This window comes from Tenrec ecaudatus, chromosome 6, assembly GCF_050624435.1.
Source record: "Tenrec ecaudatus isolate mTenEca1 chromosome 6, mTenEca1.hap1, whole genome shotgun sequence".
Classification (NCBI taxonomy): Eukaryota; Metazoa; Chordata; class Mammalia; order Afrosoricida; family Tenrecidae; genus Tenrec; species Tenrec ecaudatus.
Genome location: NC_134535.1, coordinates 129,630,416 through 129,653,732, shown reverse-complemented (window position 1 = coordinate 129,653,732; position 23,317 = coordinate 129,630,416). Strand labels below are relative to the sequence as shown.

At 50.8% G+C, this 23,317-nt stretch overlaps 1 protein-coding gene across 1 annotated transcript; it reads left to right on the top strand.

Annotated features, from left to right (window-relative positions):
* The first annotated feature begins 796 nt into the window (after positions 1-796).
* On the top strand, positions 797-23,027 carry TIGAR (TP53 induced glycolysis regulatory phosphatase). Its single transcript, XM_075552194.1, has 6 exons — positions 797-1,057; positions 11,188-11,225; positions 14,132-14,253; positions 15,556-15,633; positions 20,208-20,318; positions 21,441-23,027. The coding sequence occupies exons 1-6, from the start codon at positions 1,026-1,028 to the stop codon at positions 21,864-21,866; spliced, it is 807 nt and encodes a 268-aa protein (XP_075408309.1). The 5' UTR covers positions 797-1,025; the 3' UTR covers positions 21,867-23,027.
* Positions 23,028-23,317: the final 290 nt, after the last annotated feature.

Sequence of the window (23,317 nt, the reverse complement as noted above, 5' to 3'; positions counted from 1 at the left end):
ACCCCATTGGCTGAGTTCAGGCTCACCTGTATGATACACCTAAGGTAAGTGTGCCCAAGGTATGGGTTTTACCTGGGCCTAGGGGGTCCTAGTCTGTGAATGCTCAGTTTGGATTTTCCCATAGGTTCCAAAGTCCGTCTGATTTCTTTCCAAGCCCTCTTTGCGGGCCTCTGCAGGTATGGGAAGGACAACCCCACTTATCCCTAAATGTAGCTGCCTAATAGCGACTCCATATAGTTCAGGGTAAAATTGCCCCTGTGAGTTTCCAAGACATTAACTCTCTTGTGAGAGTGGAAAGTCTTCTTTCTCCCTCAGAGCAGCTGGTCATCTTGATCCGCTGACCAACGCATAACTCCAGTGCAGCCAGGATACCCTTATTTGGCAACCTCATTTTACCCACCTATTAACTGAGGGCAGGTAATATAACTCTGTAGGCTATGAAAGCTACTAAGTGGCGGAGTTGGGGTCTGCAACCGGGTTGGTCTAGCCCAATGGATCTGACCTTGCTGCCTTTTGTTGACCCTGCAGCCTACAGTGGCTAAACCTCCTCGGATGGGTGGCGTGTATCTCAGCCTTGCCAACTGTAAGCGACTGGCTTCATTTCAGCCTCAAGTCAAATCAGGTAAAGCTCGGGGGGTTGGCATCCTTCTCAAAGGCGAGTCTGCCAGCTCTGGACTTGCCTGGGCAAACCCTGCTCCTCGGGGGACTGTCGGGGGTCCGCACGCACCTGCCGCGCGCCAATCACAGGCCGGCGCGCAGGGGCGCAAGCGCCACCGTCCTGGGCGGGGCGTCGGCTTCCACCAATCGCCGCCGCCGCTGCAGCCTCCCGCCGTCCCGATTGGCTGCGCTGTGATGACGCGAGGGCCCGCCTCCCATCAGTGGGACCAAGCCGGCCGGCAGGTCGGGCTCGGCGGAAGTCGTGCGAGCTGTCCGCCCGCAGTGCAGAGTCGCGCCGCGGTCCCACGCTGCGGGAGCAGGACGCCGAGCTGTGGCCATTGCCTCGCCGCCTCGCGGGCCCCAGGAAGATGCCCCGCTTCGCCCTGACCGTTATTCGACAGTGAGTGTTGCTGCGCCGCTCCCGGCTCCGCGGTCGGGGGCGGTTTGGGGTGGGTGAAGGGACAGTGATGTGCCATCCCCCACAGACCTCCAGTTTTGCGGACCGAGCTGTGGTCTCGGCACTTTTTCGCCAAGTCTTGGCTGCTGCCGGCCCCACCTTCGCCCTCTCGGTGCAGCCTGGGGAGGGGACCGGCGGCCCAGCGCGCTGGTGGCTGAGCTAAAACCCGAGGAAGCCAACCCACCTCTCAGGGTGACTCTCGCGGAGTTGGTCCTAGTACTCGTCCACCAGGGGTATTTGGACGCGGTTTACGGTCTCCGTTGAGCCCCTCGGTGGCCGGGGCAGTCGGTCCCCCAAGCTTAAATTTGAGATTTATTCCTCCTCTCCAGAGATTGCAGTTCTGAGAGGGGACCGAGGGCCGCCGCCCTCTTGTCAGCGAACCGCAAAGCCTCCTGCAACTACTGTTATATTCACTGCAGATTACCGGCTGCCGCGGGAGGCTGAGATGTCTTCAGGCTTTTGACCCAACTCCCTCCGCTTATTTAGGATTGCCGCTGGAAAGTGAAACTCGTAGGGGGAGCGCCGCAGCTGGGAGCAAGCCCAGCCCCAGCGCCAGCGAGGGTTTCTGTACCTGGGCCTCAGTTTCCCGTTCCATAGCATGGAGGTCAAGATCGTGCCCACCTCACCGGGTTATGGTGAAAGCTCCATGAGCGGAGGGGGACAAGCATAGTTGAGGACTAAAGGACCTCTAAGTGGATTCCTAGGAGCCCTTGGGCTGCCCACTGCAAGGCCAGCAGTTCGAAACCACTGGCAGGCTCCGCTGGAGAAACACGAGGAGTTCTATTCCCATAAAGAGTTTCTGTCCTGAAAATGCACAGGGGAAGTTGTACCCTGTCTCAGAGGGTCGCTATGAGTCAGCGTCTACTCCTGGCAGTGGTTATTATTACTTTTAAAATATATATATGGTTCTGGTGCTGTGGGTTAATTGTCAGGCTGCTAACCGCCAGGTCGGTGGTTCAAATCCATCAGCTGCAGCTGGGAGAAGGCGGAAGCTGGCGGCTCTCTTAAAGATTTATAGTCTGGGAAATTTTACTCTTGTCAGGGTATAGAGTTACAATGAGTCGGAATTGACTCCAGGGTGCAGTAGGTTTCGCTTTTTCTTTGTTGTTGTTTTCTATGGGGTCCTTGGGTGATGCAAAGAATTAAGCACTTGACTGCTGACGGACAGGTGGGAGATTCTAATCTACTGAGGGGCACCTGGGGAGAAAGGCCTGGTCATCCTATTCATTTATGGTAATCTCAAAAAAAAGGCCAAATACACTGCCACTGACCTATAGTGACCCACCCTATAGGACAGGGTAGAACTGCCCCTGTGGGTTTCTGAGACTAACTCCTTCGGGAATAGAAATCCTTGACTTTCTCCCAAGGAGTGGCTGGTGCACACAACCCAAGAGCTGCTTTTCATAAGACTCCTCCAACCTCTTTGCCACGGACTCCACTCGGCCTCATAGTGACTGTGTCAGGCACAGTGGAACTGCCCGAGCGGGCTTCTCAGACAACGACCCTTTCCAAGAGGAGAAAGCCCATCGTTCTCCTGAGGAGCAGCTGGCAGTTCCACATACCCACTACTTCCCGGGTGATCTACTTCTGAAAATTCAGCCACTGACCAATCGCAGGGAACCAGGAAGGCGCTCTAGGGGGACAGTGGTTAGCTTGCCTGATAATGGAGAAGTCAGCTGTTGTAACTCACCAGCTGCACTGCAGGAGGAAGATGTAGCTGTCGGCTTCAGTCATGATTTACAGCCCAGGAAGCCCTAGGGGGCTTCTAAGTCAGAATGGCGTTCATAGTGATGTTGGAGCCTTGAGCCAGAATTTCCTCCTTCTGTTTATATTTCTCTAGGGACAGCTGTAATAAAAATGCAAACAGTCCTCCAATATGTGTCGTTTTATGGGGCCAGGGTCTTTCAGTAAGTTCTATTGGGTTACAGAGAGAAACAGGATACCATTGTTTCTGCCCTTGAGCTCAGAAAGAATGTTAATATGGTCGAACCTTCTGAAGCTGACTTTAACTGATCTCTTTTCTGTCTTTTCTCTCTCTCTTGTTCTCTTTTCTATCTTGTTCTCCCTTTTCAAGAAGCTAATCTTGGCGGTCATCTCAGGTTATATTTTTAGGATTTTAATGCCAAACTGGAAATTTTGTTCCTCCATATCTCTTCTCTTCCTCTCCATTTTTGTAGCAGGCTTTGGGGGCCAATTTAAGGTCATGCAATTAATTGGGAACAGGGCCTAGGATCTTGCTTCCTTTAAGTTAGAGATCATTTTTTAAGTGGTTTGATCCAGCCAGCAACTTCTGACAGAGAATCGAAATGCAGAAGTTGTCAGAAATGGAGGTTAAAGTCTCCCTAGAAAAATATCCAACCAAAGCCATTTCCATCAAATCGATTCTGATGCCTTGTGACCTTATAGGACAGAGTAGAACTGCCTCATTGGGTTTCCAAGGCTGTAAATCCTTACTGGTACATCCCTCTCACCTGGAAAAAGAACATAGTCTCACTTTAGATCCTTCCCTCAGAGTTTATCCCACCATTAACTAACCCCTACCCAGCCCTGTAGTACTTTGTGCCTAGAGGCGCCCCATTCTGTCAGGGGCTTCCATCTCCTGCTGGAGGAGCCTTAATAGACAGTCAAACTGCCATTGAGCCAGTTCTAGCTCGGAGTGACCCTCTAGGACAGGGTAGAACAGCCCCCTGTGGGTTCCTGAGAATGTAACTCCTTGAAGGAGCAGAGAGCCTCGTCTTTCTCCCTAGGAGCTGCTGGCAGTTTTGAACTGCTGACTTTGCGGTTAACCTCCTGGTGCCTGACCACTTTGCCACCAGGGCTCCGATAGACAGTAATTACACAGATATGAGGGTGACTTCCCTTTACATCTTCAGAAGGCTTTTGATATGGAACACCCCATAGGAATCAGCTTGCAAAACAAGCTTTCTGGGGATTACCAACCGAATTCAATACAATGAGTATTAGAGGAAGCAGCCAGAACGATTCACACGTGTTGAGATGATTTTTACCAGTTGAATAATCTTACTGAACAGTACCTCTTCAGGCACTGCAAGAACACGCCTTTGAAGCAACTTCTGTAAGTTTATCCAAACCCTTTATGAGCTGGGGTTACCGTCTTCAGTCTTGAGTTCCTCGGTGCTGGTATAACAGGAATACCGCTAGTGAGTGGCTTTAATGACGTTAAGAGACTGGTCAGGTGGAATACTGAAGGCTCTTCCCGGAGGATCTGGGGGAAGGTCCTTGTCCCTTTTCAGCTTCTATTCTTGGGCTCATGTCACGTGGCATCTGCCATCTCAGCACCGGTGATGGGTTTCAAACACACTCTAACCTGATCTGGTCTCATTAATACGACAAAGAAAATGACTCCCAAATGGGATTATAGCTGCAGAGTTGGGGACACGGTTCCTTCCCATAACATTACATCTTTTGGACCTCCACTCCATTCATGTCCATAATCTCTCTCTTTGGCATAATACCGTGGGGCATTTGGGGAAAGAAAGTTGCAGATGTCCCACATCAGGCCTATGGTTATTCTGAAGGAACGGTAACTTTCTGTGGTCACCGTGGTGGAACACTGCATCTGTGACTATCACATGGACATGAACCCCCATCATCTCTGCGGCATCTTTGAAGGTCCTGCCACTTCTTGAAACTGCATCTGGGTCACTTCTCCGGAGCCACAGGAGGCGTTATCCCTTGTGAGCCCTCTGGAGCAGCCAGAGGTGCCTTGGTGAAGCTGAGGGTGGTTAGGCGCATTGGGCTGCTGAGGTTGGCAGATCAAACCCACCAACCACTCTGTCCGTGCCTGTAAAGACGGGCAATCTCAGAAACCCTGTACAGCAGCGGTTCTCAACCTGTGGGTCTCGACCCCTGTGGGGGTCGCCCGATGGATCACAGGAGCAAAATGACAGTGATGAAGTAGCAATGAAGATAATTTTATGGTTGGGGGGGGGTGGTCACAAGAGGAACTGTATGAAAGGGTCACGTCCGGCATGAGGAAGGTTGAGAACCACTGCTGTAGAATAGAAGGTGCTTAGGAGTCAGGATCCATTCCATGGGAGTAAGCAGAGAGGCGTCTTGGAAAGCAAGGTGTACTTCCTAGAGATCAAAGCCACTGAAAACCAGGTGGAACAAGCTGTACTCTTGACACGCATGCACGGAGTCACTGTGAGCTGGAATGTACACCGGCCCCCTGGAGTTTCTAGTGTAAAAAACAAACTTACTTTGTAAACACGGGCAATAGGGAGTGGTGGTGGTGGGGTGCCTTTGGATTTTGCTGGAAATGGGATTGGCTACAAAGTTACTGCCACGAGGATGGTACGTGTTTTATTTTTATTTTTGGTACGTGTTTTAAAGGCGGTTTGTTGTTGTTGCTGCTGCTTTTTAAAGCCTTGGCCTCGCCAAGAAAATGAAGCCGAGACAGGAAGTCAATCCACTGGATGAGGACGCTCACTGCCGTCTGGCCGATGCCAACTCTCAGTGACCCTGTGGGACAGGGTAGAACTGCCCCGGATTGCAGATCTTTACAGGAGTCGAAAGGCAGCCCTTTCTTTCTCCCTCGGAGGAGCTGGTGCTTTGGAACTGACCTTGCAGGCAGCAGCCCAGCGTGCATCCACTTGCACCAGGGCTCCCGCCATCTGCTCAGTAACTGTCAATAACCTGGAAAGACAGCTCATAGAATCCCCACCCCCCCCAAAAAAAAACCCACGTAAGTCTTTCGTTTCATAGCTTTTATCAACTTTATCAGGAGATTGTGTACAAATCCTTACAGCAACCATTTAAGTGTAAGTTTAGGGAAGGAGGGAGGAAAGTAGATGGCAAGTTTGGCCTGTGAGTCTGCTTCCCTTAACCCACATTTGACGGGGGGCAGCCACAGCGAAGGTGGAGGGAACAGAAAGGTCAGAGGAATATATTCTGAAGGGTGTCAGGAGTAACACCACCCCCTTTCAGAATCGCAGTGAGATCCATTTCCAAAACAGAACACCTGACTCTGCACGAATCCAGACGCGGTGCCAAGAGGCTGTCTTATGACCAACCTTTTACAGGCTCCAAATGGACACCACTCATATCGCAGGGTAGCACCCGCCCTGCTCTTCATTGAAAAGATTTCTTTCTTAAAGCCCCGGTTTATAGTATGTTTGTTGCCTGTCTTTTAAAAAATTACACTGAAACGGAGCTTCCCAGTCGTGTCCTTTTATAGAATTTAAATTCCACAGTAAAGACAGACCATAGGATTCTGGGTGATTTTTGGAGATTAAGAAATCATTTTCGAGAGTCAACCAGCACTTGGAAGAAACGACTCAGAGGCCATCCCTTACCCCGGGCTTCAGGAGGAGGGAGTAGGGGTCTCCGCCTGTACACTCGCTTAAGGCTGATTCTGACGGTGCTGAGTTCAGACACGGCTCTGCCCTCCAATGGCCTTTATCCTCTTCTGACCTGCAGCCTGCTGCTCCTCTGCAGGATTCCAGAATCCCGCGCCCGTAACCACACAGAACTCCCGGCACTGCTTGGGATTATGGGATCTATCAGGAAAGTTAACCCGTTAGCACACTGGGCTCAGAAAGCACCAGGATACAGTGCTTTTGTCCACAGCTCCTCACAGCTGTGCCACGGGCACGTCTCCCTCGGATGCCGCCCGGCTCGGGCAAGTGTTAGAACGCCCTGCTCAGTGCTTCCTCGCCGTCTCAGGGCTTCGGACTCTTGCGTGCCGGGCTGCTGCCACATCCTGCTTAGACGTCACGGGCACTCTGCTCTGGGTTCTTCCTGGATGGGCTTGGGATTCCTTGTTCCTGCTTCTACGATGGTTTCCTTTGTACCCGATGGAGTGGCAAAACCAACCAATCCTCACGCCGGGGTCCTGGACCCCTTTGTTTCCATGTGCTCTTTGAGTCCATTACCCCTGTGCACAGCCCCGCCCTGTCGCCCAGTGGGAGTTACCGACCGTGGTTAGAAGCCCTCTCGCTTCCCCACGATCAGCGGTACTGGTTCTAGCCAGCTCACAAACTTCTACTAATCCTATGTTGGTTTTCTCAGGCTAACAAATCCAGACACTTAAAAACCTAGACAGCACTCCCGAGTCTTTCCTGGGTTTCCGGCACTTCCCCACAGGTGTCTGCTTTGACTGGTTTCTGGTTCATCCTCCCGGCGTAGCTTTGTGCAGATACAAATGTTGAACCTTCCTGTCCAAGGGGGGTAGAGGGGGCGTAGCATCCTCTCCCTCTTACCGGCACCTTGCTTTCCCTGGAACATGTCTTGCTCGTTCTTTGGTTTCTGACAATGGGCATTTGCATGTATCATTATCATAGTTGACTGTCTCTTCAAGCTGCCCTTTGACGTTTCCTGCTCAGCCCTTTGACGTCGTCGCTTCTTCCACTGGCTTTAGCTACTTGACGATGAAGTGTGTGTCAGAGTCTCTGTGGACGCCCACTCTGACCTTTCCTTTTTTCCTTTTCAATCTCATGTGTATGTGACAGTTGGCGATGGGTAAGGAAAGCCGAAGAATTGATGTATTTGAATTGTAGTGCTGGAGGAGACGGTTGGGCTCACCATGGACTGCTTAAAGGACAAGCTGGTCTGTCTTGGAAGAAGGACGCCCAGAATGCCCTTTCGAGGCAAGGATGATGAGATGTTGTCTTAGGCGATTTGGACATGTTACCAGGGGAGACCAGCCCCTGGGGAAGGACATGATGTTTGAGCGGCAGTGAAAAAGAGGAAGGCGCAACAAGATGGATTGGCACCGCAGCTGCAGCAGTGGCCTCAAGCATTAGAACCGTTGTAGGGATGACGGAGAACAGCGCACTCTTTCCTTCCGCTGTGCACGACGTCAGAACCCACTCGGAGACATCGAACAACAACGGCAGCAAATAGCCTTCTAACAGTGCGCTGAATGCAGGTGTCCCGGGGCTGGGCCTGCTGGGTACCAGGGTCTGCAGAGTTCCGATTCTGCTCCACGTTGCCCAGCGGTCCTCCATAGGCCGCGTGCATTCCCCAAGGTTGTACTATGTCCCATGCTGCCCCCGGCACGGGGCATTTTCACACGACAGGCCCTCTCTCCGGCTGTGCCCTGTAAAACGGGTGCTTCTGAAGCAGCAGGGCAGGAACTTGCAGTCTCCATAGTAAACGGAGCAGAAAAGCCAGTGAAGATCGATGTTGATAAGCCACCCACTCAAAGAAAAATTGATGTTAAGTAAATGATGTGGAGTGACTACTAAATGAGAATGCGGGACACCATTATAAGAAGGAAGAGAAGCCAGACTTGCTGCCGTGGGCAGCAGCTCTATAATCGAACACCAAACCTACCGCTGGTGAGCCTGCAGGACTGGAGGGAACGGCTCCAGAGGGATTCCACCCTGTACATCTCCCCGGGAGCAGACAGCCTCATCTTTTTGTCTCAGAGCAGCTGGTCAGTTTGAACCATCAACTCCACCCTTACAGCCTCACACTTAATTCTGCACCACCGGTGCTCCTTGGCTCCTGCATCTAACTTTGCTATCAAGCCAATTCTGACCTGTAGCGACCCTGCAGGACAGAGCTGCTCCTGTGGGTTTCTTACGTCTTTGTGGGAGCAGACAGCCTCCTTGTCCTCCTGCAATGTAGTAGCCCCATTGGCATTATTTAATAAAGCGGAAGATTCGTACACTCTGTAACCCAGTACCTCTACTAGGCCAACTCTTATTACAGGGCCATATAAACCAGCTGCCCTGGAGTCGATTCCACTAAAGGCTACCCCGTGTGTGGCAGCGTAGACATGTGGGTCCGCTGAGCTTTCACGCCTGTGACCTTTCTTCTGGGGCACCTCTAGGGGACTTTGAACCACTAACCTTTTCATTGTTTACCAAGAACTAATAACATACTAATAACGAGGTTTTAAATTCTTTGTCTCAACCATCCAATTTCATTGCAGTGGGAACCAAGCCGACCAAACCCACTGCCGTCACGTAAATTCTGACTCATTGCCAGGTGCTATGAAGTTGTCCTGCCCCCACAGCCACCCTCTGCACAGCAGAACAAACCCTGCCTGGTCCCGTGCCATCCTCACGATTTTCCCTGTGCCTGAGCCCATTGGTGCCGCCACTGTGTCAATCATCTGACGGGTCTTCCTCTTTTTCACTGCCCCTCTACTTGACCAAGCGTGATAGCCCTTTCCCGTGACTGGTCTCTCCTGCCAACATGTGCAGAGTCCATGGGATGGAATCTCTCCATTCGGGTGTGTAAGAAGTGGTCTGGTTGTCCTTCTTCCAAGACACATCTGTTCTTTGGCAGTCCCCGGCACTTGCAATGTTCTCCCCCAGCACCACGCTTCAGATGCAGAGATTCTTCATCTCCTTAGTCAGTGCCCAGCTTTCGCATGCATATTTCATATCTCCACATGAAGATACCACGGCTTGGGTCAGAGGTGCACGTTAGTCTGCAAAGCAGCCTCCTTGCTTTTCAACACTTTAAAGCCCTTGTGCAGCAGATCTACCCAATGCAGTGATTCATGGGATGTCTTGACTGCGGCTTCCATGAACACCGATTGTGGATCCCAGCAAGACGAAATGACTGACAACTTCCAATTTTTATTCTGTTTATCATGATGCTGAGCCTATTCCTACACCGTCTGTTCTTAGTCTGGAAGCTCTGCTGGAACTTGTTCCCTGCAGGTGACCCTGCTGGTATTCGAGATACCAGTCATTAAGCTTTGAACATCCCCTCCCCCCGCCCCAAACACACAAGCTACCCCAGTGTGACTCGCAGCCTGGCCCCTTAAACTAGGCTCCCTTGTTGCGTCTCATGCAGGAGCCCTGGTCCCGTAGAGCTTACACATTGGACTGTGAGCCGCAAGGCCAGCACCTGGGAACCCCCAGCCACTCCTCAGAAGAAAGGGGGCTTTCTACTCCCAGAGAGAGTCACAGTCTCAGAAAGTCACAGGGACCATACTCCCCTGTCTTGTAGGGTCGCTATGAGTTGGAAATGACTCACGGCGGTGAGCTTGTCTTTTTTTCTTATTATGCTCCAATTTTTTTTCTGAAGAATTTTGGTGGCTTATTTGGTCCAAGGTTCTCCACTGTAGTGACATTAATTATCCTCTTCCAGGTGTACAACCAGTCTCAGCTTCCTTTGGAGTTGGGTGTGTGCCCCCCAATTAATATGAGCCCCCTGCCCTGTAACGCTGCTAATCCAATCCCTGGGGCTTGCGGTGGCCAGTTCTCCGATATGTAGATAGATATGATCTCAGATATGTAGATAGATCTCAGATCTCAGATATGTAGATAGATCACTTTAAAACAAGCACAGCGCTCCAGGCAGAGATCGCTTACTACTTACTCCAAGATATCATGGGTATTTGGGGCTTAAAGGTAAGGTGACCCGATTTTGACATTGGTAAAGTGGTACACCATTGATAAAACTCACATCCTGGCAAAATAGCCACATGGCAGCCGAAAACCGTCTACCCTAGCTTGTCGTGCATTCTTTCCAAAAATTGGGACTTTTAAAAAACGCCATGGGACTTGGGGAAAATTGTCAGAAATTGGGACTGTCCTGCCCAAAGCGGGCAGTCTGGTCACCTTACTTAAAGGTCCTCTGAGAGGACTAGTTTTGAGGGGCCATCTAGCTCCTAGGACCCCAGAAAATCATGCATGTACAGTTCCGCATTTACATTCTTCCAGTTGTGCCACCCTCCCCGCTGTCCTTGCCCTTGCAGTTCTGCCACCGCTCACAGAAACTCAAGGCCCCTTAGTAAGAGCCCCCCCCCCATTTCCTCCACCATGGGGTTTTCAATGGCTGGTTTTCCAGAAGTAGGGCACCAGACTCTTCCCGGGGAACTCCCGGGGGTCTTTTGGTTTGCAGCCCCGCACATTAACCATTCACCCCACTCGGGGATTCTCCCCTGCAGAGTGGAATACGGAATGTTAGCGTCAAATAAATCGTGTTTCCATGGGCTTGTTGATGAAGTGTGTGTTTTACAAGGTTCATAAGATACACCATTGCCCTTCAGGGTTCTGTTGATTTTAATCATTAGTGTGGATTCTTAATTTTAAATTAACATAATTCGGTAATCATGTTTTCCCCCTTCTTCCCTTTTATTTTAGTGGCGAAACCAGATTTAACAAGGAGAAAATACTGCAAGGTTGGTAGACACCTGCGATGTCAGTTCACCCCTGTAGTGTTATTGCGATATGTTAATTCATCAGATTTGATGGGGGTGGCATGACCTGGGGCTTGTGAATTGGGATTATGGGATTTAAGCATGATGAAATCAAATATAATCCGAACAATTGTCACCTAAGAGGAAGAACTGTCCCACGTAAACTCGGTGCCAAAACTCTTGTTTGTGAGTAGCTTCCACGTGGCCCCGTCGGCAGATAGTCAGTGGGTCTAGATGTCTTAAAATATAGCTGCCTAGGTTTAAAATAACTCCGTATTTGGAAGTTTCATAAAGTGTACTGACTGGTGAAAATGGGAATTTTTTTTTTTTGCTGAGATAGTTGTTTTAATTTCAGTAGTAACTGAGATGCGACGTCACCAAGAGGACCCTTCAATGGAGTTGTTAATTTTATTATGACAGATTTTGCCTCCCTCATTCTAGTAACATGGGCTCAGATCTTGAGCGCCCTGAGAGCCAGCTCTGACTTTTTAAAGACTCTCTGAGGTGAACCTTCTGCCAGACACACACTTTCTGTGCTTTGGCTGTAAGGCATTTAGGGTTTTTATTCCGATGGGGGAACTTTTTATTTTCACATCCAGGGCACATAATTCCTTCTGGAAACAAGACTGCTAAGTGAACTTTTGTTAAACGACACGTCCCCACCCAAGCCATCCTTTGCGCTCCGGTCCCTCCCCACCCGGCGCTCTTCTTTCTTGTTAGATCGGGACCCATGACAGAGTGGAGCTGTTGTAGGTTCTAGGCTGTAACCTTTAGTGGAGCAGACAGATGGCCAGCCGTGCTCTGGCGGCAGCCTTCCCGTAGGCCCCCTTGCTAAGCTGTAGTATATTGCTCCTCGCCCCTCTCTCGTGGGTTCTGTCTCGCAGCCCCCTACAGGACAGGGTCGAGCTGCCCTGTGGGCTCCGGAGACTGCAGCTCTTCACGAGAGTAGAACGCCTCCGTTTCATTCTTTTGAAATGGAATGGGCCTGTGGGGCGCCCAGCCAGCCTTGCTCCTGAAAGGATTTTTGAAATGAAGCAGAAAACAGACGAAAAGCCATCCAGTTAGACTACTGAACAGATGGCCAAGGGGACAGGAAGAAACCCAGTGATCGCTCACTGCAAGACACCACCCAAGTCGGGAACATAGACGCAGAGTCAGTGAATCAACTACAGCCAATAGGGAAAAGGCTTAAGAAAGCTTGGCCCATGCCATCATCTAACTCTCTCTCTCGTGGGGAAAATGACCCTTGGAAAGACGCAGATAGCTGTGTGTCTGCACTTCCTAGTGCTGCTCTGGCAGAAGGCCACGTGCAAGGCCGTCACAAGGCCGTCACAAGGAGGAACGCATTTTGTCACAGTCCAGGAGGCTAGAAGTCTGGTTTCAGGATACTGGCTCTAGGGCAGCGGTTCTCAACCTGGGGTCGCGACCCCTTTGGGTATAGAACGACCCTTTCACAGGGGTCGCCCTATTCATAACAGTAGCAAAATGACAGTGATGAAGCAGCAACGAAAATAATTGTGTGGTTGGGGGTCACCACCTTGACCTGTGTGAAAGGGTCGTGGCATGAGGCAGGTTGAGACCCCCTGCTGTAGGGGAAGACGCTCTGCCACTCTGGGGGAAAAGCCTGGCACAGCTTCCCTTGTCCCCACTGTGCTGGGCTCCTTGGCGATTTCCACATGGTGGTGACCAGCCGCCCTTCTCCGGGTGCTTGCTGGCCTCCACGTCTGGAGCCCTGGTGGTTGCCTTAGTCTGGACGGACTAGAGAAACAAATTCGTAGACACTCATACGTGTGTAAGAAAGGTTTCTATACAAGAGAAATTCAACATTGAAAGAAACATCGCAGCCCAGTCCAGATCCAGTCCCTAAGTCGGATATGAGCCCATCTGTCCCATACCAATCTATAAAGTCCTCCTCAGACTCACAAACCACATGCAATGGCGCCGAATGCAGGCAGATCCCAGGCCAGTGGGTGGGAAGTATGTGGATCCAGTGGCGTTGTAAGCATCTCAGCACTGGCAGGGGCCGCCTCCTTGTTCCCATCAGACTCCCTGTCTGTAATGTCTCACAGGGAGTGAGCCAAGAGAGTGTTTCCCGCCTCCAAGGAGGAAAATTCTGGGAATCCTCAGGAGAAGGCCATGCCCCCACAGAGGCCTCATTGGCTCTGATCCGATTGACTGACGAGACTCCACCCCTTCACTCTTAATCCTTTCAAGTCCCAAATTGACACCACATTATGTAACCACCACCGCATTGGGCTGCTAATAGCGAGGCCAGAAGTGTGGAACCACCTCGGGAGAAAGACGAGGCTTTCTACTCCTGTGGAAAGTTAGTCTCAGAAGTCCACAGGGGCAGTTCTACTCTGCCCTAAGGGTTGCTAAGAGGTGGCTTGGCCGTGATGGCAGTGAGTTTGGTTTGGCTTGATTGTGGCGTGTGCAGGAATGGCCTCGTTAATATTGTGAAGAGAACTCTATTTCCAAGTATTACAGTCACACCGAAAGCCACTGTCACCAGTTAATTGTGACTCTTATCAATGTCTGTGAGCTGTTCAGTTAAGATTCCCAATGCTGTAACTTTCACAGAAGCAGATTTTTATCGTTCACCTGCAGAGCAGCTGGCTTCAGAGTACAAAGTGACAGCCAAACCCTTGAGGCCCCGTCACAGGTGTAGTAGGGCTCAGGGCTTCTCCGAGGAGCACACTATGTGACCGCAACACTTCGCCTTTATGGAAAGGGGGTTCGTCTTACTGGTCATCAGTTCTCTGAACGGTGATGTGGGCAATCACCTAAGGGAATCTGAATGCAACGGAGAGTGTTTTACATGTCATTTAATGGGGTTCCTTCTAAATTTTCTGACAGTTCAAGCGTTGTTCTTTCTCTTAATGCCACAGGACAAGGAATAGATGAGCCCCTTTCGGAGACGGGGTTCCAACAAGCAGCGGCTGCGGGGCTGTTCCTCCACAAGGTGAAGTTTACGCATGCGTTCTCCAGCGACCTCATCCGGACAAAGCAGGTACCATGACGGGGCAAGCCTATGGCCACGGGATCAGAAGTCTCCCCTGTGGTGTAGCCTTGGGAAATGGGATAGCAGAGGCTGTAGGGGAGTCAATCACACAGAGACGCCATCACCCCTAATCCCACCCCTGACTGAGAGCTGATTTTCCTGTCCATTTTCCTTATTTTATTTTGGTAATTTTCAAATTGGAGTAGCTTTGGGGGGGGGGGGAAATCAAAAAGAAGTAGGGTCAATGGGAGGGAACCCACAGAAGCAAAATATGACGAAAGATAGTTAAATGAATGGCCCCAAAGACCCTTTTTCTAGTATTAAAAAAACACACCAACTTCTATAAATATAAAATATCATGTGGAAATGAGAAACTCGATGGCTGATGACTTTGGCAACTATGAGGGATTTAAGAGGGCTTGAGACTTAGTCTTAGATCTCCCTTAAACACTAGAAAACAAGCCACAAGGTCGACTATACGTGTTTCCAGACAGAGTCGTCAGGCAACATGGGAACATGTCCCACCGCCCCTGCACGAAGGGCTGAATGAGGGTGAGCATGCAGATGGTCGTGGTTTAGGGGCTGAAGCAATGTCCAGAGTAGGGATGCGGGAATCCAGGTGACCGCAGGGGTCACGACGAGTTGGAGAGCTGGAACGTGGTGTTTGGGGAAGGTAGCATCGTTAAAATCTGTGGGGCTGACGACCAGAGAAGGGTGTTAACAGGAAACATGGGAGTGGGCCCCGGGACCCCTCGTATTAGGTGAGATGTTAATTGGCACATGTAGAGTGGCTCGGCTGGAAGCCAAGCTAAAGGACACGTTCAGGAGAGAGGACTTCCGAAGAACCATAAGCTGGCATCCCGAGAGCTCCCACAGGGCTGGGAATCAGATGCGCGGTCCCCTCCGGCCAAGGGAAGGAAGTGTCAGGGTGCTGCAGAAAGAAAGACCTCACGCTGGTAAGCGTGCGCCTGAAGCAGCCTTACGAAAGCAGAGGGAGACCACGAATCGTGTAAGACATGAAATAACATCAACAATATATAATGATCAGGGATTCGTTCATAAGGGAGGGAGGGGGAATAAAGAGCTGATACCAAGGGCTCAAGTAGGAAATGTTTTGGAAATGATGATGGCAGCAGGTGTTACGATTGATGTATGGAATGTTTTAAGGGCCCTAAGAGCCCCCAATAAAAGTGATTTTAAAAAGAAGGGCTGTTCTCGACCTGTGGCAAAAGAGGTCTGACAGAGCTGGAAGTCCTAGACCTTTGGGCTAGAATGATGACTTTCATGACCCAGCTGTGTTTTGATTTCCAGACCATGCATGGGATTTTGGAGAAGAGTAAATTTTGCAAGGATATGACTGTGATGTATGATTCAAGACTTCGAGAAAGGGTAAGCAGTTTGGTTACAGATGGCCACATATTGCGTCCTATTATTTAATAATCAATACCATAGTGGATGCCTGCCTTCCATCATAGGTGCAGGATGTATTGCCAAGACCTTCCCACAGGACAGAGTTTAACATAAAAGTGAGGTGCTCCCTTATGATCCTCTGTTTCCGTACAGAGTAGAACGCCTTTGGGTTTCCAAGGCTGTGGACCTTTACAGGACAGAAAACCTCAACTTTCCCCCTTGGAGAGCCTGGCGGGTTTGAGCTTCTGACCTTGTGGCTCTCAGCCCCACATGAGATCCACTGTGCCACCAGGGCTCCCGACCAGTCAGTGACTCCTAATTCCTTTCATGTCTAAAACGGTAGCACTTCATCTCCAATGCTCTTGGAAAGACTCGCTGCTTGAGGACAAGTGCTCAAAAGTTACTTTAAAAAGCAAGCAAACAAACAAACAAAAACTGGGTGGGGGTGGTCGGGTGGGGCTTTTATCACATAGCCGGAGAAGGCATTTGCCTTAGCTAGGCCATCTTCTTTGCTTCCTCTGGACCCTTTGGGGGCTGTGTCAGTCAGCCTTTCCCTTGACTTAAGGCATTGGGCCAAGGCCTTGAAAATACAGGAAAACATGTGACAGTGGGAGTCCCCATTTGTTAGTCTGGGTAGACTAGAAGAACAAATTCATAAACACACTTATGTGTATCACAAAAAACCTTATATACAAAAGCAATTGAATATTGAGAAAACGTCGCAATCCAGTCCAGATGAAGTCCTAAGTCCGATATCACCCCCATATGTCAATACTAGTCCATAAATTCTTTAGACTCGTGCAGCCATGCAATGATGCCGAATGCGGGAAGGTCACAGGCTAATAGGTGGAGAGTCTTGTGGATCCAGTGGTGGTGCAAGCATCCCAGTGCTGGCAGGGGTCGCCACATGGCTCCTCCAGCTCCAGGGCTCTGGCTCCATCAGCCTAGCTCCACCAGGCTCATCGTCAGGAATGTCTGGCAGGGAGCGTGTGTGTGTCCCACCTTCAGCGAGCTATTGATATCCTTAGAGCCTCCAAAGGAGGTCCTCAAACTGCAACCTGCTTGACAGGCTCAACTCCACCCCTTCACTCTTAAGTCTCAAATTGACAACAGATGATGTAACTCCCGCACTGTGTAAGGCGGAAACCCGTCACATACCGCCCAGGAGTTGAGAGTGAGAGGCAAGTGATGGGACTGTATCATGGCCTGATGGAAAACCTGAGAGACTTGGAAAAACAAGGCACGCTTGTCACAAAGTCTCTCTCACATGTCTCACTCCGTGTGCGCGCGTGTGCACAAGTATGTATATGTCTACATACATCATACAAAAAACACATATAGCGTGTGTGTATTTGTAGTATATTGTATAGTAAAATCATATATGTAGTCTTATTCTCTCCTTTACAAAAGAGATGTTGTATATGTATTTATATATATGCATGTACACACACATATATTTAGCTTAGATCTCATAACAGAGCTTCGCACTCACCTATCATACTGCTTACTATTTGATTGTTTCCCCTACAGCCCCAAACCAGCCCCATTACCATCTAGCTGATGTTAGGGGTCAAAACTGAATCTTTGCAGGGGCAGACAGCCTCAGTTCTGCCACAGATGGGCTGGTGGGTTTGAACTGCCAACCTTGTGGCTAGCTGTCCACCGTTCACCTTGCAGTGCCAGGAGGGCTGTCAGCTACTTCCCACTCTCGGGGCTTCCCTCTCTCTGCTGGCTCCTGCCTTACTCATGTCACCAAGTCCTCCTTTCTTGACTCTTCATGGTCTCGGACACTTAATCTCATGACCATCGTGCCAGCTGTAGCTCACAGCTGCGCTTGAATCTGTTCATCTTTTCCAATCCCACTAGCTGCCATCCCATTGCCGATGGGTGTCATCCCTCTGCTCGGTCACCGTGGCCGTCCTTGTGTTTTCTGTTGGACACCCTCTCGTCCACTCCAGTCTCCACGTGGCAGCCTGGGGAACCTTTGAACGCGTGACGGCTGCACCTCTGTGTCCAGTATTTCACTGGCTGCCTTTTCCTGGGAGAGGTTGACCAGAGGCTTTAACCTGGCCACGAGACCTGGTGCGTGGCTGGCCCCTGTCTCTTCACCGTGCCTTCAGTCCATCAGCCTTTGGAACAAGGCTGCTCGCCACCCACCGGCACTGTGCCAAGCGCCACGCTAGATTGATCTTCATGACAACCCAGTGAGCAGGACGCTCTCCGTCACCCTCGCAGCAGTGGAGACACCCCTGAGGTTCAGTCCATGCCCAGGGTCACCAAGCAAGTAATGGCAGAGCCGAGATTCCACACAGGGCCTCAGGCCATGGAACCAGGGCTCTAGACCAGCGGTTCTCAACCTGTGGGTCGCGACCCCCTAGGGGGTTGTCAAACTACCCTTTCACAGGGGCCACCCGAGTCATAACAGTAGCAAAATGACAGTGATGAAGTAGCAACGAAAATAATTATATGGTTGGGAGGTCAGCACCCCATGAGGAACGGTATGAAAGGGTCGCGGCATGAGGAAGGATGAGAACCATGTTCTAGACCATTGATCTCTGAGTTGCTCTCTCTCCCCACTGAACACCGGAGTCTAGGCCATTCCGCTTGGAACTCAAGCTCCGCAAACTTGACCTTGAACTTCTTGGTTCCTTTTAGACCTGAGTCGTCTGTGATTCCCCAAGTCCAGGTCAGATCACTGTGGCTTAGGTTCTGTGTCTTTCCACTGATCCACTTTTGGCATGCTGCTCCGTGGTCAGTCGTCCATCATCTGTCTCAGTGTCTCCACATGGATGGGGGCCTTGGGGGACAGCCTCCCTGGCCCTGGTGAGGCCCCGCAGCCTGGCGTGCACGTCAAGAGTGGCGTTCTGAATACTCATTCAGTAAATGAATGTTTCCATTCTTGTAAAGACACGGCAAGTGATAGTTTTTTACTGCCCTGCTTTGTAGCCAAAGCTGCTCTGTATACAGACTAAGATATATGAACTTGGACTTCAGGCCTGGAAAATTGACCAGCTTCGTAGCCAAATTGTGCATACATTCTAATATTTAAGTTTCCTAAAAATTTAAATATTTTAAATAAGTAGACTACATTTAAAACCTAAATTAGCCAACAAATTCCTTATTCATAGTTGAATCTTAAGTTTCACATTCTGTACAAAGCAAACGTAGCAGTTTGGTTGGGTTTCTGTCTGAAAGCGGTGCTAGACTGTTGTGGCCAGACTGTGCATAACGATAAGTGTCCAGATGTTACTCAAGAAGCCCACTGTGTGGTGTGCAACTGAACGTGACCACGTTTCTCCTCACACATGAGCATTTCTACAAGTTTAGTAGCCGCTACCACCAGGCGGAAGGGGCCTGGTGGTAGCGGCTACTAAACTGTAGAAACCAAATTGCCGAAACGTGCCTTCCAGACAAGTACCAATGGCGCTCCCGGGTGATCCCGGAGAGTGTTGGTTTTCTCCCACCAGTACTAGGTGTCACCCGGCTTCTTGCTCTTCCACCCCGGGACCTTAAAAACGGCACCAGCGTCACGTTCACACTGGTGATTTCTCGCTAGGCCACTTCCTAGTTGGCGATTTGTGAAGCCTTTCTCAGAGCCTCCATCTCAAATGACTGTAGAAAGCTCCTGAACTTTGAAGGCGCCCCGCTGTGCTTACTAGAGACTGGGAATCTGTAGGCAGGTTGCTTCACCTCTGTGAAAAGCAGCCTCCTTGTGTGCGTGAGGACGGAGCTGAAAATATGTGTCTCACTGGCTGTTTTGAGGCCCCCGGGGATACGTGTGGGTGTGGTGTTACTGCCTCGGTGGACTGTGCACTCCTCTGGAGTTAGCGCCTCTCTGGATTGTACCCTGCGCTGGCTTGGCTGCGTTCTTCTGTGTGGCCCACCGTGCCATGTGCACAGTCAGGGCATCGCCCACATTTTCTAGGGTACCTGGCCCACTGCTCAGCAGATTCCAATCGCCAGTTCAGAGGAGTCATGTTTGCTACGAACTTGTGCTTAGTCTGCAAATGCGTCTGAGCCTGTGTGTGCGTCTGGGTACTTTAGAGAAACAAATCCACAGAAACTCACATGTGTAAGAGTGTTTTACATAAAGGTTAAGTGCACATCAAGAAAACATCCCAACCCAGTGCTGCACAAACCAAGTTCAACCTTAACCCAGATGTCCGACACCAATCCACAAAGTCCTAATCCATCTCACAAAACACACATTATGATGCCGACTGCAGGGAGAAAGCAAAATCAGTGAGTGTGTAAGCATCTTAGTACTAGCAGGGGTCTCCAGTACCCAGGGCTGCATCGGGGTAGGTCCATGTGGCTTCTCCTCAGGGATGTCTTGCAGGAAGTGAGCCTTGTCAGTTGAAGCAGGGAACTGGCTAAGGCAGCTGCACCCTGGTCCGACCATCACAAAGCAAGAGACCTGAGAACTAGAAAGGCAATATTCACTGAGCCATTTATCCCTCCACCCTTCAATTAACCCCACATGTGTTTATCGGCCAGGTTGGCGCAATGAACTAACTGTCTCAGGCTGTTTTAATGCATTGAAACCTTTGCAGAAATATGGGATTGCAGAAGGCAAGGTGCTGACTGAGCTAAGGGCATTGGCCAAAGCGGCTCAGGAAGAAATAACCATATTCACCCCGCCCGGAGGAGAGACCTTGGACCAGGTATGTAGTGCCACCTGGGGTGAAGCTCTCTGTGCCGCAGGGTAGCTGAGAGCAGACTCGCTTTATCCATTAGAGTCTTAGGGCATTCCAGCCCGAGCAGTTGGGAAGCTGCTTGGTCCATAAACTGGCTGGTGATAACGGCCCATGTCAATGTGATCGCTTCCTGATTATCAACACAGTGCGCAAATGGCCTGTCTATTTCGAAACCCGGGGTTGCTCGTTTGCACCCCTTGCTGGTCATGGGTCAGCCGTAGGTGATGGTGACTCCTGGAGACCCCATGCGCTGTCAGAGTGTCACTGTGCTCGGGAGCCCGTTCTCCGTGGCTGAATGTTCCGACGTGGAGCAAGAGGCGCCTTCTTGGGTCACCGAAGGAAACGACGACAGCTCTCAGCCTCAGAGCAGCCGGTGGCTTTGAACCGCAAACCTTCCTGTTAGCGAACGGGCAGCCCAGCTCTGCTCCTTCCTGTAGGGTTGCTGGGAGACAGAACTGATCCAGCCGCAGAGGGTTTAGTTGGCCCTCAGTCGAGTAAGTGGGGTGCCTTTCTGGGGGAGTGATAGGTGACGTCAGACAAGAGGTCACCCTCCCCCCACCTCTCCCGCCCTGCCACCTGTTACCGACCTCATCACCGTGGTGCGTCCCTTCTGTCTGGAAAGCTTTTGAAACACCTTGGCAGCGCCTCCCCACTGCCCCCTCCCTTTGGTTTCATAATTTTCTTTAAAAGGACTTGTTTTTTAATCTTACTCTGTTAAGGGAAAGATTAATTTTGTGCTGAACTACAGTGCACAATAAAGCTTCCTGGTTAGCACTATTTTGTAAGTTTCCGGCTACGTCTAGATTTCCCTAACTGGCCTGTGAGTGCAGTGGAGGCAGAAGCCGGGCCCTGATGTCATCGTTCCCCCCACCACCACCCTGGTCCCCCATCTGCGTCCGTCGTCTCTGACTCGCAGGGAGCGCTCTGGTGAGCTGTTTGGAATCACTGAATGGGTAGAAAGACAGACGAGGTTCTGCTGTGGATGCACTCGGGAAGCATCAGGTCTGTTACGTTTTCCGTTTCCGCGTGTTGCTAAGATCACTCCAGCTGAGAATGAGCCCCTTGCTTGCTTTCTCTCTTTCATTGTAGGTGAGACTGCGGGGAAAAGACTTCTTTTCATATCTCTGTCAGCTGGTCCTGAAAGAAGCAGGCCAACAAGAGCAGCCTTCCCAAGAAGCACCCGGCAACTCTCTGGAATCTTCTCTGACAGAAGTATTTCCGCTGGGCAAAAACTCCCGTGGCGGTGACGCTGCCCCAGGGTTAGCCGCCAGTGTCTTAGTTGTGAGCCACGGAGCATACATGAAAACCCTGTTCGGTTATTTTCTGTCAGACCTTAAGTGCTCCCTCCCGGCAACCCTGAGCAAATCCGAACTGGTTTCCGTCAGCCCCAACACAGGGATGAGCCTCTTTATCGTGAGTTTTGAGGACGCAGAGGGAGTTACACCCACAGTCGAGTGTGTCTGCATGAACCTGCTGGACCATCTAAATGGGAAGGCCGGGACCCGCTCAGTGTAAGCGGACACCAGTTTGGAGCCTCCGGGCAGGGTGCCTGGGGCTTCAGTGCTCCCCCCTGCTAGTGCTGATTTGCAAACGGTTAAAAAGCTTTCTACTCTGTAACCAGTTATGAAACTCAACATGGGCCCTGAAGCGCGCACAGAAAACCATTAAGCATCGACCTCTTGTCTGAGCACAGTGGGCCTTTTCCCGGGTCCGTCCACCACCCGCCAAGGTGCATCTCTGGATTGTAAGCGGATGAGGGAACTCCCCATTGCAAGACGGGAGGCATCGAGCATCCATGCCTGACCAGTCTGTAGCCTCTTGCGTTGGCTCTTGATCCGACCCTGCGCATGGTCATCATCTCACTCAGTGTCGGGAAGAAGGAACTGTTCGCCCTGCGGCTTCTTCTTCTTCACAGTGGCAATCACGGTCTCTGTCTCGAGAAACTTGAAGTTCTGTCCACGAAGTGCTAAGTCCCTTCCCACCACAAGCGTCTGCAAAATCAAACGACACTAAAGTCTTTTCTGTAGAAATCAACTGGTGGGTTTTTTTTTCTTTTTCTCTGGAAGGGCTGACAACCGGGGGTCAATAATAAATGTGGATCACAGGATGCCCCAGTGAGGCAGCGTGTGACAAACCAAGGTAGAGAGGGAATCTCTGAGTGGGAGGATCGGAACACCTCTCTCAGAAGGAGCAGCACGGCTCCTGACCTGAAGACACTTCCCTGGAAGTGCACCGTCCATGGGCTTGTCTCACCTGAAGGCGAGTTGCAGTCTCCCACACAGTAGCCTCAGTCAGAGCACGGCAGGCTGCCCCTTCTTGCCACCAGAGGGCACCAGGAGAAACCAACTTTGATACTTCATTTTGTAACCAAGACCGGTCCTTTCAAAACCTGTTTCTCTCAATATGCTCGACACGCGGTGAGCCTTTTAGTAGTGCCAACGCGCACTGCCTCACCTTGTAAGAAACTGAACACGGACTTGACTTTGAGCCTGGGGAACCCACAGGTCGTTTGCTGCTGCCCCGTTTATCAGTGGTCTCGCACTGTACCCCTATCTCCCGCCAGGATCGGAATAGAGCAAATGGAAACTTGAAGAAGGAAAAAAACTCCTGAGAAACCATTCTTCTTCTCAACAAATAAAATATCAAGATGCAAATAAAGGCACTTCCAAGCAGTCACCAACGTTCTGTTCTGTCTTCTATTCCAATGAGGCAGTGGGCTTGTGCACCCTTTCCCCCATCTGTAGACGCGTTTCCCGGTGTCCCTAGGAATCTGTGCCGTCCCCACACCCTCACAGTTGATCTGGGTAAGGATGGGCACGTCACAACTGTGCTTTAGTAGCGACTGCAGTTGAACACGGGAGGTGAAGGCTCCCTCTAGTATCTTCCTGTGAAATAGACGGTGTGTTAGAGCGGTCTTGGTGCACGGAAAGATGGTGCCGGATGCCCGGGACATTCCCAAGCCCTCT